The following is a 20,331-nucleotide window of genomic DNA, read 5'->3' as shown; positions in this document are numbered from 1 at the left end:
TTGCATTTTTTGTGCTAATTTCTGGCGCGAGATTTCTGTTAAAGTTTCTGGTCTCTGTATGTATTGCCGTATTTTGTTGTTAGAGGTCTGCAGTGACGTTCTTTCTTCAGGCTGCAGTGAGCCTGAGTGCACGTCCCAGATGTGAAAAGTCTTGATGGCTTTAGCCTTACTTTTCACTCAGGTTGTTATCAGTCTTCACTCATGGAGCAGTGTGTTTTGTTGACTTTCCTTCTGTTTGTACATTCAATACCAGAGTTGCTGGCCTGTTGATCTTTTCTGTAGCCCGTTACGTCCTTTCCTTACCTTTAGTTGGTAAGGGTACTTGGGTGATAGTAGTAGCATCTTTTTTTTTTTTTTCCCCCAATTCCGTAATCTTCAATTCCAAATACTGCTTTCCTTGTTTAATATAATTTTTTTAGTGGATTCTAAGTACTTAGCAAAACTTCAGGTGGATAAGTTACCTGAAACTGTTGATATTTCCTCACCTATTAATATTAATAGTTAAACTTGTGTCTTTTTTTATCCGTTTATTTTGGCACTAGAGAAGAAATTAGGAATAACAAACACAAAGCACTTCCATTACTTTAGCGTTGGTTAAAGATACCACTTAACTTCATAAAAGCCAGCAGGTCATTTAAAACCATGTAATGGCATGTCCTTATCTTATTATGTAAGATGTGGGTCAATTACACAGTTGTGAACATTGTATCGAGACCAGTTTGGAGTGATTACATTCTGAGGAGATGCTGTAAGTTCTCATTAATACGTGCTAAGCTATTAAAAGTCATATTGTACTTCCCAGATCCACAGTCATGTGCTAGTACTGAAGGGCAGTTAAAGTTGTTGATTGGGCCAATCTGAGAAGCAGAAGAAAAAAACCAAAACAAACCAACAACAGGACCACCCCCGAAAATGTTAATGCTAATGAATTGATTCGAACACTGCAGGCACTACTGCTCTATGCATAAGCATATCTTTTAGGTCAATTGAAACCTTTCTTTACAGCTGCTCTTATTTCTAAAGGAGTGTTCTGAGTAGTGTTTGATTTGTAAAAGGTGACTTCTGATACTGGGAGTTCATAGCATGAGTTTCCATTGCTCGGTGGCAGACAGTGGCCTGGCCTCACGTTTCCAGCTTGCCAACCAAGCAGCTGAGCACACCTTGCTCCCCAAGCAGGGACGGGAGGAAGCTGTAGCCAACAAACTGCTGCCTACTTCCTCTCAGCTGGCATCTTCCAGCCAGAGTGAAAAGCCCTTTGTTGGCTTTGTAAGATAATGGTGGGCAACTTCCTAGAGTCATCAGTCTTGATAGTCTTGTTGTAGCTGTAGTTTTAGACTCCCTTGATTGTGCAGGAGTGCTGAAACTGTGTCCTGATGGGCTTCACTAAGCTACCCCAAGCCACATTGTTTTCTCATCTGATTTTTGAAAAGTCAGTATGTGAGCCCTGTCACCTGTAGGATGTTACATATATACATGATGAGACAAGCCTGGTGTAGCAGAGTCAGCTTTCTTAATAGTCCCTAAAAAAATAAGGAAGGATGAAGAGCAAATTCAGAACAGAACTGGCTCTGTTTGTAGAAGGGAAAGTGTTCTGAGGAAGTGCTAAGTTTAACCATATCTTCTGGCAAGTACATCTGCCCTTTGGTGACACAGGCCATTTCTAATCAGGTTATCATAGGCTTGCTTCTGCAGCAATTAGTGTGCTGAAGAAGTATTAAATCCTTGGAACGCTTCACACCAGAAGAGCTGGAGAAATATCATGCCCTTTCATTAGTCGGTTTCGTAAGATTAGCAGAGAGCTGTCATCTGGCAGGTTTTTTACATTTGTTCTAATGGGCTACATGTTCACTTTATCAGTGATGTAAATATTAAATGCGTAATTTGGCATATTGATTAGATGTAGATGGTCATGTAAATCAAGGAATACAAAAAAAGAGAAACACCACCCCACTGTTAAGAAAAGGAGTTCTGCTGTGTTTTTTCAGGGGGGTTTAAACAGATTAATCAGTTTATTGGGGCCAAATGTTGCTGGGAGAGGTACTCTTCTCATGTCTTAATGGCTAGGTCCTTTGATGCATACTACATAGTCATCTGCAGATATGGTGTCTCTCCATAATAGTCAAAACTCCTGGGGCAGGAAACACTATTGTTATCTGAAGGTAACCACTGAGAAAGAAACAGAGGTTTGCTAATTCTTATTTAATTTTAAAGCTTTCAGAATTATTCTGAGGATTTAAACTGTAAGAATTCCTGGTCTGTTTAGCTGCAGGTTGATGCTCCTCTTGCCTCCAGTGCCCTTCTCCCTTCTGTTCTGCTCTATGCTTGCCTCTCCTGTTGAATGTTAGCCGTGCTTTGGAGGAAGAATATTGACAGTTGATTGTTTAGAGAAGAGAGGCAGGGAAAAAACATGTCTAAGAAAGAAATCGAATTTTCTGCATATGCCTCTTCTAAAACCAGAAAGAAAAATGAAGCTAATAAAACTGTGCTCTTCAGTATGCTGGAATATGAACTGCATATCTGTAGTCAACAATAGAAGCAGTAATGGCCATTCCAGGAAATTTCTGTTGTATTGGTTACTTTGATATATATTTCTGACCACGCTTTGCAGTAAATGCATTGGGTTTTATCAATGAGACAAAAGCAGCATGAAACTTTTAAAAATAACTGTTAACACTGACAGAAGATTGGAGATAGTTTTTAAGCATAAATGGGCACTTGTTTGGAGTGCACTGGGCCTGGAGCAAATGCTTTTCGATTGAAAAATATCGATCTGTTTTCAGCCAAGAGTTAGTTAGTAAACAGTGAAGGGAATAAAAGGAGCAAGGGAAATGGTTTTTAGCAAATGCAGTGAGTTTCAGGCAGCCATGCCTATCCTGTCAAATCTTATTAATAAGGTTCTTTACCTATATTATAAAACAGGTGCTGTACATTCTCCGATGAAGAGATTGTTTAAAGGCTGTGTGCATTTAGGCAGGAATAAGAGCCCGGCATTGAAACAGACATCTGTAATGAGAGATTTTTAATCAGGATACATTATTAATTACCTGCACTGGAGACACACAAACCTGCTTTATTAGGCCAACTGTAAATGAGCCGATTTGGTAAGAATATGTAAAATGCGTGTGTGCTGAGAGGGGATATTTTGAGAATTTAACTCATTTCTGAATAGTAAAGGCATTCAGTCTGGCTGTAATTGGTGCCTGTGGCAATTGTTGATACTCTGACTACATTAGCTCTCTGTGCCCTTTAGCAGAATTGGGAAAACATTTCTAGTACTCGTTAAGCTGTCTATTATCAAGACATCATAAATACACACATTAAGAATAGATTATTTGCCATCCCAGTGCCTTAGAGCACTTAAATAAATTAGTTGCTACTATTTCAGGTATTAATGTTGCAGTAATTATGCATGAAGCAATAATGCAATTAAAATTGCCTCCAAACTTGCTCAAATGGGAATATTTTTTGCAAGGAATACTTGATCTTTTCTCAAAATATACTCTAGAACAAGTGGATAGCTGTGTGTGTTGAAAGAGTAGTTTGGGACTGTTTAACTCGAGATCTTCAGTTTGCCTGCAGCTCAAGTTGGTATTAACCAAGTATTACCATCTGTTGGCTTTTGTTGACCTCTGGAAGGAGGCAGCAGTCTGATTTTCTTTTTTCCTCCTCCCATTTTTGCTAGTGAAGTGCCCACATCACAGCCAGCAGCGAGTGCTTCAGCAGTGGGTTTTTTTATTTAAAGAAGGCAGCCACACTTCAAGGCAGGAAATATGGGCTGGTTTTCAGATTGTGGCATGTTCCACTTTCTTTGTGCACAATACCTACTGGTTTCAGATCTTTACAATGACTGCTGTAATAAAGCACAGCAATATACCAGCTCAGATTTCAGCGTTAGGTCTGAATTTCTTTACATTTAAATTGGACTTCTTGTTCCTTGGGAGAAAAATATATATTTGTACCTGAGTTAACAAAAAAGCTTTTCCATCTTTTTGGCAGCCAGGTAATAGTTAAAGTGAAAAAGTTTCTTTTTTCCAGCTAGAAAAGCAGCTTAATAGCTTTGGGTCCGTTTGTTCAGAGCAGTTCTGGAGTTGAGCCCTGTAAACTCCTGGAGCTTGGCAAGCCAGGCAGACTTGGTAAGTTTTCTACCAGCTTACCAAGTCTGAGTCAAGCATGGCTCGTTGCAACTTCACGTATATTTAGTGCAGTTTGTTAAAAGGAGTGTTGAGGTGCTTGGTTGATGGTTTGATTTTGGTTTTTTTTCCCTTTGACCTTAAAGACTATTATACTCTCTATATACAAACAACTGGTCTTCAAACCATGCATGACAATTTATTGCTTGTGTTGAATTCAAAGTAAATGTATGTTTTATGCAGAATATCCGATTTATTCTTGATATTAAGATAATAATAATTATTATTATTAAGACAATAATCTTTCTGTTGATTGGCATTTGGTAATGTGAATCTCTGGAGAAGACTAGCATAGCCATTATTTTTCAGTGCATCGTAACTGACAGCTTTTATCCTCTGCTTGGAGTGTGTGGGGCATGCAGACTTGCTTTAAGTGTTTGGAATGTGCTCACTTCTAATTTTCAGCTGTATGGATTCTGCCAGAAAATAAATAGTTCAGATTTGGCTTTTGAAATAGAAGAGCATTGAACTTTCTCAATCTTAGTTCTTGACTGCCTAAATCATAGCAGCCATGAAATAGGGGGAAGACTTCTTTTGTAGAGAAATCTTCCAATATTGAAAGATGTTTCAGAAGACTACAGATGGTGACACCTTAATATCTATTTGCCACAGTCAGTCACGTCCATCTCACTATTCTGTAGTGATGGATGAAACTCAAGGTAATTTCAGCAGGGTAGGAGCTTTGATTAGAAAGATTGGGTTGTCAAGAGGGTATACTTCATTTGTACTTTGACAGTCTGTCTGCTTTGTGACGCATTTTAACAGCTTCACTATTTCCAAGTTTTATACGATTGTATCTTCACTTCATTACTGCTAATATTGTTGTTGGGAAATGTGAATTTAAGGTGTTAGCTTTGCCTGGTTTGGAGGTTTTCTTCTAGCCATGGGCTAGCTACAGGAAGTCTGGCTGCTTTGTTTTACCCCTTTGAGGGAAGATCAGGATGACTGGTGAGGCACTGGCACAGGTTGCCAAGGGAAGTCGTGGCCGTCCCATCCCTGGAGGTGTCCAAGGCCAGGTTGGATGGGGCCTTGGGCAGCCTGATCTAGTGGGATGTCCCTGCCCATGGCAGGGGGGTTGGAACTGGATGATCTTTAAGGTCCCTTCCAACCCAAGCTATTCTATGATTCTATGTCTGTTGCTGGAGGACTAGTTGTGAGAGGCTGTGATTTCAGAACGCAATGGTTTCCTAAGTAGCATGAGTCAATGTCATAAAAAGCCTCAACATTTGCTACCAGACCTTTGAAGTTTGCTTAGCCCAGTGGGATTTAGAAAACTGAGTAGAATACAGGCTGAGGTTGCCAGCGACACAGACAGGCTTCTGATTTGTGAATGATTTAAGTCTTCTAGGATTGCCACCCTCATTTATTGTTGCAATTAATTGCAAGAAGCCTGGGGACAACAAATGACTGCATTGTCATTACTAAATATCTAGGAATAAAATTGTTTCAAGCTTTCTTTCTTTGTAGAAGAAGAAACTCTGGAGTTTTTAATTACCTGACAACCTCAAATTAATTGTGAGGGGTTTCTGGGGGACTTCAGGCTTTGTATCATGTATCTTTAATTCGAATAGCTGAGTTATACAAGCGGTTGGAACATTTCCAAGTGTGTGAATGAGACTGGTCAATATGCTGCTTTTGGGCAGTTGATTGAGTCATTAGAGCAAGATTTAGAGAGTAGCGATCCTTCAAGGTATCAATACAGTAGAAGTGATGAAGGAAGTTGGGATGTAGGTTGTCTCTTCCTTCTTTTTCTGGACAGAGCTGAGAGGTGAACACTTAATGATGTGAAAGAAAGGAGTTTTTGCAGAAATTTTTGCGGTTTATACTAGATTGAACCTAAATGAAAATTGAATGAAACTTCTTTAAAGTTTACAAGGGCACTTATAAAATACAAGCTGCAGGAAAGGCAGAAGGTACAGAAAGCACGGACTTAAGAATAATGTAGGGTGAAATCAATGAAATCTCAAGTAAAAAGAGCAGCTGAAAGTTTAAAAAAAAGTGTATGAATTTTTAAATAGCTGGCCTATTGGCAGCAAGGCACCATTATAAGCAAATGTGTTGATATTTGGTGTCATTGCTTCTCACTTGAACAGCGAGAGTGCACTAGAATGATGATTAATTTTAAACAAGACTGGTGGTACAATAGATGTAAGAACAGCTGTAGGGGGTCATAATAAGAATTGAGCTAGCCTGGTCTCTGATATTCCATGAGCAGTGGTAGTTTTCTGGCAGACTCATCTGGTCTCCAGCTTTCCTTGCGTTTTTTTTTTTTTTTCGTAATTGCTTTTTGCATCCACAGCATTGTCTGTCAGGCAGTTCCATAGATGTAATATGTATTGTGCAGAAATATTTCACTTTTTGCGTAGCCTGCTAATCTTGCAGCAATGTCTATTTGAACAGCTATTTGTTATTCTTGTCAATCTCCTAAATATTTTCATCTTCCCTGGAGTTGCCTCTGTCCCACACTGAAGAATCCTAGATATTGCATCTATGAAAACAGTTGTAGGTCTTGATGCAAGCTTGTCGTCTTCTCTTGTCTTCTTCCCTAGTTATTCTGCAACCATTTTGGTGCGACTATTGAGGAGATCAGATGATAAACAGTTAACTGATGTTATCTGAAGTGTTTTGCTAGGACATCAACACTGCACAAGTGAGCTGGAGAATAAGTGATGTCAGAAGGAGAGTGCTGCTACCTGTGAGTGACAGAGTGGTGTCAGAAAAAACACCTGGCAGTGAACGGCTGTGCGCTCTCGGGCAGTGAGAAAGGGATAGGCATGGTCATCACTTGACTGATCTGCTCTACCTGGTACATCTGGTGCAACAGGAATTTGTGCAGTAAATGCAAGACAAAATGTTTAACAGGGAGGGGGTGGAGGAAGTGTTAGCACACATGAAGTTGAACTAATTTTGAGTGAAGTGCCGTGGTGTGGTACGGATTTTAAAAGGGACTGTAGCCACAAATTCACGGAAATCCTTTGGTATCTATTAAGTGCAATGATTCACATGCAGACTCTTTGAGGATGTCCTTAAACTACTGATCATTCTTCCAGTTTCAAATTTACTTGGAAAAAGATAATTCTTTCCCTTCTTTCTTACATTATTTAGTAAGCTTCTTTCAGTGCCCACTGACTGAGGAAAAACTTTCTTCCAACCCAGTAATGCAGTTCTTGTGTCAAAAAGCTGCTTAAACAAAGATAAGAAGTGGACTCAAGGAAGCTCGGTCAAAGGAAATGCTGGAAAAGAGTTTACCTCTGCACTGCTGCTTACAGCAGTCTGCTGGATCATGGTATTACAGAATCCCCTTAGTTGGAAGGCTACTTGGAGGCCTCCTAGTCCAACCACTTGCTTCAAGTAGGGTGGACAGTGAATTCAGACCAGGTTCTCATGGTTTGCTGAAGTTGAGCTTTGTAAACTTGTAAAAGGATGGAGACTCCGCAGCCTCTTTGGGCAACCTCTTCCAGTGTTTGCTCATTAAATTATTAAATACTAAATAAAAGGTTATTAAATACTAATGTTTATGATATGCAGACAATAAAAGTGTAACATAATTATGGTTACATAACTGATAAGTTGGTATTGCTGTAATTCTGGGATTGTAAAAATAGGACACAGAAGTCAAGCAGAACATCCGTCAAAACACACTTACATTAAATTCTGGTCTCTGCTGACCGTGATGGAAACTGGATTGGCTTCAAGGATGTTAATTTGCCAGTGGTAAGGATTTTGAAATAGTTTGAGGCCATTTCCTATTTGAGGGAAGTGATGCAAATACAGCCAATTGCTCTATCACTTGAGTATTTTATTCTAAGTAAGCAGTAATCTGGCTTTAGAAGAGAATAACTGCCTGGCATGGCTGATAATAATTTTCAGAGCATGACAAGCAGCTGTTTACGGATGGTGGTCTGTCCCCCACAGCCTCCTACTCTACTGTTAATGGAAACATGTGTACTGCAGTAGTAATCTAAAACTTCTTGTAACTTCTTTGTTTCAGCTTTGGTTTGCTTTCATTAATGGATTTTCTGGGCAGATCTTATTTGAGCGATGGTGCATTGGTCTGTATAATGTGGTAAGTGCTACATGTTTTGACATGATATTTGAATATTTTGCTGTTAACATTCAAAATATATGCAGAGACTTAACCTTTGAGTTTTGATTTATTTTTTTTCTCAGATCCTGTAGCAGTTATATGCTCAGAGAAGCATCATGCAGATACTTTGGGTGGACTTGTGCTACCTTAGCATCATTGCTAAGACACTAGCATTTTTACCTTGAACCCCGAACAGGGTGTGGCGGTCAGAGCAATTTCTGATTTTTGCTCTGCTCTGAGGAGTGTCATACTGCTTCATGGTATTATCACTTCAATAATTTTTTTCTTTAATCAGTAAGTGATTAAAACGTGGAGGATCTCTGGGACAAAGTTTCATAGCACACAATAAATTTATGCTAATGTTTTCTACAGTGTTACCTTTTCAGTGTTACTCATGTGTAGCCTGCTGTCTGGATTTATAAGCCATTAGGACACGTTGTCACTGCTAAAAAAATCCTTTGCATTTCTCTTTGGAGAGTGGGAATTTTATTTTTTTTTTAAAACATACTAATTTCAAGTATATGGTAATACAGAAAAAGCCAGCAAATTATCACTGAGTGGTATTAATGGAAGCACTTAACTTCTGTCACATTAATCTTAAAAATGATGGCACAAACCCTCACATTCCATAAGATTTCATATTCTTCATGGAAGATATTTATTCAGGGATTTCCCACTCACTTGATTCCCTTCATCCTAATTTCCTGAGTGTTACTCAGTCTGTCATTCACGTTTACATATTTGCATCCATTATCTTTAAACCTGATTTGATGGATTTATCCTAAGTTCATGGATGAAACCCATTATAGAAACATTATGGTTGGAAAAGAAATCCAAGATCATTAAGTTCCACTGTAAGCCCAGCATGACTATGCCTACTAAACCATGTCCCGAAGTGCCACGTCTACATGTTCTTTGAACATCTCCAGGGATGGTGATTCCACCACTTCCCTGGGCATCCTGTTCCAATGCTTCATCATTCTTTTTCCTAATGTCCAATCTAAACCTCCCCTGGTGCAACTTGCAGCCATTTCCTCCTGACCTATCATTTGTTGCCTGGGAGAAGAGACCAACATCCGCCTTGCTACAGCCTCATTTCAGGCAGTTGTACTGAGTGATAAGGTCTCCCCTCAGCCTCCTCTTCTCCAGGCTAAGCAGTCCCAATTCCCTCAGGTGCTTCTCATAAGACTTGTGCTTCAGACCCTTCACCAGCAGTGTTGACCTTCTTTGAACACAATCCAGCACCTCAATGTCTTCCTCGTAGTTAGGGCCCCAAAACTGAACACAGCATTCAAAGAGGGGCTTTACCAGTGCTTACTACAGGGGAACAATCACTTCCCTTGTCCTGCTGACTACACCATTTCTGATACAAGCTGTGGTGCTCTTGGCCACCTGGGCACACTGCTGGCTCATACACAAACGGCTGTCAGCCATCACTGAGAAGTCGTTTTCTGTCACGCAGCTTTCCAGCCACGCGTCCCTAAGTCCATAGCATTGCATGGGGTGGTTGTGACCAAAGTGCAGGACCCAGCACTTGGCATTGGTGAATATCATACAATTGACTTTGGCCCATCAATTCAGCCTGCCCAGGTCACCCTGCAGAGCCTTCCTACCCTCATGCAGATCAACACTCCCACCCAATTTGGTTTCATCTGCAAGCTTGCTGAGGTGGTACTTAATCCCCTTGTCCTGATGATTGATAAAGATATTAAACAAGATTGGCCCCAACACTGAGCTCTGGGGATCACTGCTTGTGACCAGCCACCAAATGATTTTAACTCTGTCCACTATGACTCTCTGCACTTGGCCATCCAGCCATTTTTTTTACCTGGTGAAGAGTACACCTGTCTAAGCCATGAGCTGCCAGCTTCTCTAGGAGAATGCTATAGGACACAATGTCAAAAGCATTACTGAATTTGAGGTCCATAATATTCACAGCTTTTCCCTCATCCCCTAGGCAGGTCATCTGGTCATAGAAGGACATTCTCATTGGGACTAGGGATGTAATTACTGATTCTCACTAGTCTATTCCTGTGTGTTGCTCTTTGTCTATGCTTTGACTGCCCCTCACTGCTAGTGGGGACCATAGCTGAACTTTTGCTAACATGCATACGCACTGGAAACAGTTCATAACTTTAGGCTGCTTTTTAACTTCAAGAACACTTTTCAAACTGTTAAAAATATACGTATGTATAGGATTAGGAATTACTTTTCCAATCTGAACTTTTAATGTAAAAGGAGCTGAATGAAGTTTAGTATTCATACATACACACTGCTATTATTTTTACTCCATGCCTGCATTGCAGCCTGCAAGAAACATGGATACCCAAGCTGGTTTTAAATGAGCTGCCTCAGTTCCTGGAAACGCTTTAAGAGCGGCAGTGTGGGACTCGGCAGAGGCTAATTTACTGGGCTTCCGGCAAAGTGTCCTGCTGGCTCTCCTGGAAAGCTTCTGAGGCTTGGTCATCTAAGTGCCTGCCCACAGCACAGACGCATACTGCAGTTAATTTGTTCCTATCAGTTCATGCCTGCCTGGAGAATCCCCAAAGTACCATAATACAGAATGGCCTTTGTTTTTCAGTAGATTTTTTTTTTTAATGCGATTTCCACATTTGCTTTGTCTGTAAACTTCGCTCTGGTTAAGCATATTACAGATTTAATTATGGCTACAACTGCAGCTATCATTGAACCCGTTCCCACAAGGCTTTTTTGAAAGAGTAACTATTGTCTTTCCTTTGCAATCTGATGTGGTTTACTCTCTCTAGATTAGCTGGTACGTCAGAAACTAATGATGCGTAACTTCTTGGGTTTAAGTTAGTTGTTTAATAGTACAAATTTTCTTTTGTATTTCTTTTGTTCATGAGTCAATATTTGAAAGTTATGAATTGCTGACATTCATGTTTGTGCTTGTTTGGGTGTTAGAAAGTTATGTCAAATAACATGCTAGTTTGTAATAGACTTCACTGAAGTCTCTGGGATTTTTGCTCTTGTCTAGATACTGAAATATCTGAGATTCGGTTAAAACTAATAGCTGCTTTTAATTAGCATTTGCTTTCCTTGCAGATTTTCACAGCGCTGCCACCCTTTACCCTGGGAATTTTTGATCGACCGTGTGCTCAAGATAGCATGCTTAGATTTCCACAGCTATACAAAATTACTCAAAATGCAGATGGGTTCAACACAAGGGTAAGAGAAAGTCTGTTTCTTTAATAATAACCACGAGAGTTCTTATTTTTCAGGTCTTTCTCATTAGAAAATATCTTATTCCCTGCTGTTACTTTGCTTTGGGCTAGCCACTGAGATAAAGATCGTTCTGCCTCCCAGGTTTTTTAAGTCCTTTTTTTTTTTTAAATAAGGATTTTGTGCTGTGACTTCAGATGCAACTGGCCCTGAAACATCCTTGGACTTTGATTCAAAGTAGGATTTGAAGATTTGTATCAGAGTATGATTTTTTTTTTTTTTTTTTTTTTTAATTCAGAACTACTGATGAGTGGAGAGTTTACCACTTTTGGAGGAACAGGATGACATTGCCTGGATTTTATTTACCATACCAGGTGTAATAATGCTCTCTGCTGGAGGGGGGTGGTGTCAGAATTAGTAAAGCTCTATTTCCATATTTCTTTTGGAAAATAAAATTTTAATTTATTTATTTGGACTTTGAGTTTTGAGGAACACACTTTACTTCTTTTTGCTATTTAAATACTGGCAAATGTCAGCATCTGGAATTCTGTTTTTGTTCCATAGCAGGCACATATAAGTGTAGTTCTGAATTAAGCTGTACAACTATTGGATTTGTTTTGTTTAGAGAGGAAAATGTAGGGTACAGAAAGCTTCAGTTTGTGCAAAATAGCATTATCTGCAAGTTTAAAATTGTGCGACACCAAGTATTTGTGTCTTGCAAGAAAACAGAACGTTTCGTACTGTTGAATCAGTCTTCTAAAATCATTCTTTGAGGTAATTAAAGAAAGATGACTCCATCTGTCTGCTGGATTTTGATAAATTTCTTTAATTGTAAGCAAGTTTGCCTATTGTACTTGAAGTTGTTTGTATAAAATCGTCCAACTGGGCCAGTGCTTTCTTGTGAGAGAGCAGAAATTGTAGGAGGAAATAGATCCTGCAGAAGTTTGGGTATTTCACTTCAGGACAAACATTGTCTGACTCTAAACTACACAATGAAGTATTTGTTAGGAGTTAGAGAGAGGTCAAGAGTTTGGACTTTACCAACGACTTGGTTTGTTTTCCCTCAGGTTTTCTGGGGTCACTGCATCAATGCCCTGATCCATTCCATCATTCTCTTCTGGTTTCCACTGAAAATGCTGGAGCATGGTAAGGGCTTCATTATTTCTTACGTCAATAACTGATGTTCAGTGTCAGAGTCAGTGTGTTTGCAGAACGCGAGGTTGTGACAAGTCCCAAGAAAATAATGCTGACATAGTTCAGCAGTCTGTAGCTGTTGAATGTGGCTACTTATCTAGTGGCTTTCAGAATTTACTCTGATTTAACATAATTATTGCTCACATCATGACTTTAATACATGAAAAAATAAACTGCTAGTTTGCCCAAAAGTCTTACTCAAATACTTAATAATGTTCTATAAAATGCCTTATTTTTCTTAGTAGTGGGTTGAGTTCTCAGCTTTTTACTGTCGTGTTCTCAGAGCACCTGCATTACCACCATTTTTTTTATATCTTGTTGGACCTTTCCCGTTCCATAACAGTACTGTAAAATGTAGGATAAAATAGAGAGTTTTCACTACTGTTGAAGTCTGTTGAAAAAAATAATTGGCTGAAATGGGAGTAGGCCAGATCAAGAGTCAGAGATATAGGGAAAATGAGACTTTTCATTGTACAAATTAGGCTTATTCAGTCTTACTTTCAGTGAAAGGTAATGCGACTTCATGATATTTCAGGGGACAATAAATCCCATATAGTTCCTACCTAGCTCTACAATATAGTCGTGTGAGCAGGAAAACACATGGGAACTGTCTTCCACCTTCCTAAGAAATACAACTAGGTCAGATGATGAAATCTGGGATGCCAGGAGGGGAAATAATATTTATATAAACCCAATAATTTTTCAAAACTGAAACTCCTTCCTGGAAAACACTAATTTCAATAGAACCTTCTCAACTCCAGGATGTATTAATTGGGGATGAGGTGAAAGAATATAGAAAGGGAAGCAAGATGAATGCTTACATAAGAGGTGTGGTGGTAAAGATACCTGTGGGAGGCAGGTTTGTGTTTATCTGCCTGACTTGAGTAAAATGTCGGTATTGTATCCTTAGTGACAGCTTCACAGGCTGTCTGGTGGACCATACAAGAAATATACTTCTCTTACCTCTGTATGTGAGCCAGGAGCTTGGTTCAGTTTCAGGGAGAGGCTTTTTATGGTTGACTGGTTTCTGTTTTGATTTGGAGAGTTTTGTTGGGGTGGGGTTTTTTTTTTAGTGGTTTTATGATAAATGTTTGTCTATAATACTCTTCTTTACATCCAAATTCAGTTATTTCAGGCTGTCTGTCTATAGTGATTACAGTTGAAGAAAAATACAGGTTTTATTTTACTTTTTCATTTTTTGAAGTAGCTCCTAAATAGATAATGTACTTTTAATTCCAACGTTTAAAATAAGACTGGAATTCTCACCTGCTCAAATGGTAACTTTGAGTTCCTTTGAACAGATTGCTTAGTTTGCTTTGAAGAGTGGAATGAATATTGAATTTTGAAATTTCTTTGTATTTTCAAGTGAAAAAGGAATTTCGGTGCCAGAGACAAAAATGTGGTGTTCATACTGGGATGTTTTTTAACCTCTCAAGTTCCTCAGAATGTCAAGTGTATATATTCCATGAATGGGTACTTGTATAGCTTTAGAAATGAATGTTCACTTAGCATCCTGCTGTTCTCAATAATGTCAATATCAATCCCTTCAGGACTACTTAGCCTCCCAAAGATCATTGAAATTACTGAAAAAAGGCATTAACTTGCTGTGTTAAAATCTAACTTTAAAAAAATGAGTCTTAGAACAAAAATTATTAAGTTACATGTGCACTGTGATGTTGCACTGGAACAATATACCAACAGAGTCATTAGGTCAATTTATTCTAAATCTATCTATCAAAAGTGATATGTATTTAGGCATGCCTTTTTCTTAACAAACTGAGACTTCTGATCTCAGCAGCGTTCATTGGTCATAGAACACTCAGCTGTCTAGTGCTCTTCACCTTCTTTGTTGACACTGGAGGAAAGAGCAAAGTGACTATTAATACTTGATGTGTATTTGTGAATTATGTGGTAAATACCTGAAGCTGCAGAGTGCAAGGGGAGGAGTCGGTTTAATAGAGGTGCCAGTGGCTAGAAATCAAAACAGTTCCTAACCAAGGTGTCACAGGCTTTAGTTCCTGTTGCAATGTTAGTCACTAGTCTTATTAGCTGCCATTTCTTAGTAGTTGGGTTTTGAAACAGAAAAGAAAGCAGGGATATAGAACCAGCAGCTTCTGGAAAATATCTGCAAGTTGTTGGTTCTTCAGAGACCGCCACATGTGGCCATCATAGAAGAAAACCATAGCAAGTAGCTTAGGGCGACTGCACTGACTAAATATTTAGTCTTTTCACCTATAAGCTGGGTACAGTCTTTACCACAGAGGTCAGGGTGTAAGGGATTCTTCTCTATAGACTTAAAAAGCTACTGATTCAGGATACCTGCATTACAGGAATGTCATTACCTTAAGTAGATGACCTGAGCTTAAGAATGTCAGATCCAGTTTTGCAAATAAACCTAGCGAAAACATAACTTCACAGTAGAAGCGCTGTGCTAGGCAATATGTGTTTAGAAACAGGTCCAAGGTTTTATCTTAAGCCTTTTTATCCCTGCTGTTTATGTATTTCTCTAGCAGTTGTCTTAAAACCTGTGAAAATAGTAATACTTAACATGCTTGAGTAATGCTTGAAAGCTCCTGTGAGTACGAGTTCATTTGGCATTAGCGTGGCTGTCAAATGTGCTTTCATGGTGTTCCGGTTTTGATCAACAAGGGCTAAGAAAGACTAAACAGACATTTGAAGTATTGCCAAGGTTGGTACTTTGAAGTGATAGATTAACATGTACTTACCCTTGTGAACACTTACCTAGAGAAAGGGTGCGTGGAGGCTGAGTGCTGCTCAGTTACTGAATTGAACTGCAGCAAGATATTTTTGATGCTAAATGTCCTTTATAGATGAAACTTCTGCAGGTTTTCTTAATTCGTCTCTGTTTCACCACAAATTTGCTGGTGATTTATAAGCTTTTTCTTCACAAGCACGATAAATAATGGGAATTGTTGGAGGTGTCAATAAGTGGTACAGAACAGATAGTGACAGAAGAAGTGACGCTGATGGACCTCAGCTCTTACAGGCAAACTACATGTTAGGCTCTGGCAAACACTTCCGCTTTTGCTAGGACAGCTGGCAGCTAGGGCTATGATATATGCTCCGAGTATCATGTCTGAGGCCTGCCTGAGCACAACTTCTGCGTTACCATTATTTCACAGCATCTGGAAGTGCTTTTGCCTGTTCTAAATGGCAAGGCTGGAACCAGTTATTTTCTCTTGAACATATCCATGTTATTTCATCCATTCTATTGATAAACTGATAACAAATATGATAATTTCTCTTCCTTTTTCTTTCAGATGCAGTGTTTACAAATGGCATGGGAATTGACTATTTATTTGTTGGAAACATAGTTTACACTGTAAGTTTGTGTATCCTGGCTATTTTTGAGTGGTAGAGTTTCATTTACATTTTTTTTATACCATCAGAAAATGGTGCGAATCAGAAGGAAGTCTATGAGTAAAATAAAATCGAACTTATACTGTGTGCATGATTTTCCCCCTTCTTTTTTAATTTCTTATTTTTTTCCAGACTTGCACCCACAGTATTTTCTGCTCTCTTTCCCCTGTTCCACACTACTACAGTCCTGGGCTCGTACCCAAATTGTAGTAACATTTTAGGTGTAAATGAGAGATTGGGCCATGAACACCTTTGAATTTGAGAATGTCAATAGTGAGGTTGGTGTTTTCTTTCTTTTTTACTTTGCAGTTTGTTGTAGTCACTGTTTGTCTGAAAGCTGGCTTGGAAACAACTGCATGGACTATAGTAAGTACTTTTCAGTAGCTTTTATTTCATTAGCACACCTTCCTCCCTAATGAGTATTGATACAGAAATGAAGTACTAAAAACCATTTGAGGCTTCAGTGTTTTAATTGGTCCTTTCAAGTAAGGATAACATGCTAAGCTCCCCAAGTGGGGGATGTGAGAGGAGAATGAACTCATAGATCACATGGTATTCGTGATGAAAAAGGGCAGCCTGTCAGAAGTGGGAAAAGAACACGAAGTATATTGCCAACATCTCTAAACATCTAAAATTGAGAGACTTTTGTGTGGAATCAACATACTACTGTAATTGCTTAAGGAAATAGATCATTATTGCAATAGGGAATGAAAGGTGTCTGCACACAGATAAACAATCAGGCATTGAAAATATCTTCAAAGCTAGTAAAAAAGCATCATCGAGTTTGCGTTGGACGACTTTTTATTTTGGAAACTTAGTGTAATTAGGGTGTTAGTCAGACAGTTATGTTGATTCCTAGATTTGAGACATTTACTTGCAACGAGCAAATGCTCTGTTACTTGTAGGTGTCAGAATCTGGCAAGGCAGTTACCTCTGAAGAGTATGGAGAGGTGGGAGGGTTCCTGTGGTGATGAACCTTCAATACCTTTCTCCCCTTTTTCCCCCAGCCCCTCTGAAACACTAATCTTTCAATTTTGGTGGAATCCCTGTTTCTGTAGACCTATGGGAGACATTATGGGAACCTAATTCTCAAGACATACTAAGACACTCTACCCTGAAGACCAAGCTGTTTTAATGTCTCTCATATTCTTATTTTATCAGTTTCTTGGACGAGCTTGGATTAGATCTCCTAACCTCATTGCTTCTCTTAGTTGTAAAATGTTCTCTTTCATTCCTCACAAAGGATTTGTTAAGATTAATGAGCTGATGTCTGTTCTGAATTTTAAAGATTAAATGCTAGCTGTATGGGTTGTTTAATTGTTAGGAGCATGCTAATATTCTCTCCCTCATCTCACTTGAAATAAAATAGGAGGTTTTTTTGCTATTGCTTTTATTTTAAAAGATACCATAAGTTTAGTGGAACTCAATGTTATTTAATACTGGCATTTTATAAAGAAGTTATTATTATGCACGGAGAATTTCTTCTGTTTAGAATCAACTATTTTCCTTATACACTTCTAATTCCTGCCCTGTTGCTTAAACCAGTGACTCTTCTTGGAATCTGGTATTGTTTACAATTGCTTCAGCTGTAAGTGAATCAATGCACAAAAAATCTTAAGGTTACTAGAAGTGTATTAAATGTACTACATTGAGTTAAGCCTCTTCTCCATCATCAAGTGGATTGGTTACATGCAATGTCTTCTTGAGAGCGAGAGGGACACTGCCACTTGGGATAACATGATGGATTCAGCTGAAAGCTTTAAATAAATAATGCAGATTCCAAGTGGTTGGAAGCCTGGTATATCCAGCAGGTAGTGTGGAAAGACTTTGGTAAAAGTGGTAAAATGATGCATAACAAAATCTGCACATTGGAGCTGTGTGGAGCAGCTTAAAGTTAAGTGTAAAATGAACACTGCAGTATGCTTTTTCCCAAACACGTGAACTTTCTTCACTACTTTACCACACTACATGAACGATTTCAGATAAATAGGATGTACAGGATAGACATGCAGTCTGTCTAGTTTTTATTGAGAGCCTTGGTTTCTTTTTTCTGACTGTCATTCATTTAACACATCTGATGGACATGCTTCTGTTTTGCACGTGAATTCTCCAGGGGTAAATGGCAGACATCAATGGAGAATCAACAGTGCAAAGGTTGGTGGGATGAGTGTAAAGAATGTTTTCCAGCAGGGAAAGGGGGGCTTATATTGAAAGCAGAAGCTCTTTTTAAGGGAGAGAATCAGTTCAGGCAGGTATGAGCCTAAGATGAAGAAATTATTGGAACAACCGTGAGAAGGAGATAAAAGAAAAAAAAAAAAATAAGCAAAGTCTTTGAGCTGGATGGAGCAAAACTAAAGCTGTCCTACTAACAGACTGGGAAGAAAAACAGGAGGAATACTAAGACATAAGACTGTATCTTAGATTGACTTCCCTGCTTGTTTTTATCATTACTGTTTTTAATTGTTAAGTCTGTGGAGTCTGCAGCTTGGAAGCATCAGTCCAAGCTAGCCACAGCCTTCTGTCCACTTGTTTGGACAGAAGGCCGTAGCTCAAAAGAAGACATCATGTCTTTTTTGGGAAGCTATGCTGGGCTGTTCTGTTGAATGGGGCTGGCTTTTCTTCAAAACAAATTCTTGCAGTGGCCTTGTAGTGTTTGTTCTTTGAGGAGCTGTGCGCTACAGCTGCTCCCTGTGGCAAGGCTTTATTTTAGTCAGAATCTTCACATGAATTGTCCCTAGTCTTCAGAAAAGTAGACTGGAAGGATAAAATCCTCTCCTTTCCTCCAAGTGTGTTTAAAAAAAATGATCCTTCCAGTCTTTTAGTTTTATTCATAATAAAACTGAATAAAAAAAATGTATGTGGGTTTGGTTTTAATAATGCTTGTCAGATCTCCTGCATGAAACAGAGTAAATAGTGAAATTTGGAAACATATCTTCCTGCCCACAGTGTCTCTCCGGGAAACGCCTATCTGATGTCCTGTGCATTAGCCCAGCAACTTTTAGGGTTTAACAAAATTCCAGGTTTTGGAGAGTGCCTGGAAGAGTGTTCTTTCCACCACCTCTGACATTTTGCCATATGAATGCTTCTACTGTAGGGCAGCCTCCAGTTGCTCCCAGCTATTTGCCAGTCTGCAATGGTGCTGCAGACTACTTGCTTGGTTTCACTGCCTGTGCTGAAGAAAGCTTTCCTTTCTGAGGGTGCTCAGTGCTTCCAGAGGAAGAGCAATCTTTTCCTTCTTCCAGGATTTTGTATCTATCTCACAGTGGGCAGAACACAAAACTCAGTTAGACACTTCTTTTGATTCTCAGACATGATGTTCAAAAAGTCAACAAATGTAATCATCAAATAAAAAATATAAAGCTGAAAACTGAACAAACACACCGTGTCCACCACAGCAACCAGTGGGTGAATTCATTCCCATGTTCCTAAAAACCTATATGTAATTAAGATTTATGCAGGTACTTGTCTGAATTGGAGCCAAAGTCATCAGCCACAGGAGCTGTTGGCATCCAGAAAAGCTGAAGCCAATAATGAGCTCAGTTGCTTGTTACAACTGAAATTAGTGATTCCGTCCACTGCGGTGTAAAAGTAAAACAGCCTAAATCATGCTGAACAGCAAAACAGTTTGGGTGTGTAGGAAAAATTACTTTCTTTAATGCAACTGAAATGAAATCTGTGCTGAACACGTTCTTGGGCTCTTTCGTACTCATTTTATTTATTTAGTGAGTCTGTGAACCAAAGAACCAGTAAGGATATAAATGCATTGCATTTCTGTGAATCACATAGGACACCTTTAAAACAAAGAAAGCAAAGCTGATCAGATATGATGTTGATTGTTGTAGTGTATTACACAGCTCTGAATCTTCCTCTGTGAAACGTGTGCAGGTGGTGCCCATGGTTTGTACACGTATGCTCTGCCATAGGGGATTCGTCCATGTGAAGTTTAACCTGAGCCTTTGAAAAATTACGCCTCAATGTGTGTGTTGAACCTGACATGTGCACGGCAGGAAGCAGGAGCTACATGAGAGAAATCGGAGTTCCAAGGGAAATCTGATGAGTTTTCAGAGCTCCAAGTGAGACAGATTGGCTGAGGTGGCTATCTGTCTGTCCTGTCGTGAAGCAAAGTTTAAAGAGAACTGGTTTATGCTGTTTAAACAACCCATGCTACTGGCCTGATACAAAGAGCAGTAGACAGGCCTGAATGAGACGGGCAGAGACCTGAACAGAGACATACCTGTAGGTTAGGTGGATGGAAAAAGTGCCCCGTGTTGACTCTCTTTCTCTCCTTGCTCCTTGACA

At 39.2% G+C, this 20,331-nt stretch overlaps 1 protein-coding gene across 1 annotated transcript in view; it reads left to right on the top strand.

The window, feature by feature from the left end:
- The window catches only part of ATP8A2 (ATPase phospholipid transporting 8A2), a 326,264-nt gene that overhangs the window by 211,356 nt on the left and 94,577 nt on the right, over positions 1 to 20,331 (top strand). The window contains exons 28-32 of the mRNA XM_054050686.1: positions 8,182 to 8,256; positions 11,341 to 11,463; positions 12,525 to 12,603; positions 15,933 to 15,994; positions 16,342 to 16,398. Coding sequence (XP_053906661.1) covers positions 8,182 to 8,256; positions 11,341 to 11,463; positions 12,525 to 12,603; positions 15,933 to 15,994; positions 16,342 to 16,398 — 396 coding nt within the window. The remainder of the gene's footprint in view (positions 1 to 8,181; positions 8,257 to 11,340; positions 11,464 to 12,524; positions 12,604 to 15,932; positions 15,995 to 16,341; positions 16,399 to 20,331) is intronic.

Source organism: Cuculus canorus, chromosome 1, assembly GCF_017976375.1.
Source record: "Cuculus canorus isolate bCucCan1 chromosome 1, bCucCan1.pri, whole genome shotgun sequence".
NCBI lineage: Eukaryota > Metazoa > Chordata > Aves > Cuculiformes > Cuculidae > Cuculus > Cuculus canorus.
Note: the sequence above shows the minus strand (reverse complement) of the source record. Positions and strands in the feature narration are given on the sequence as shown.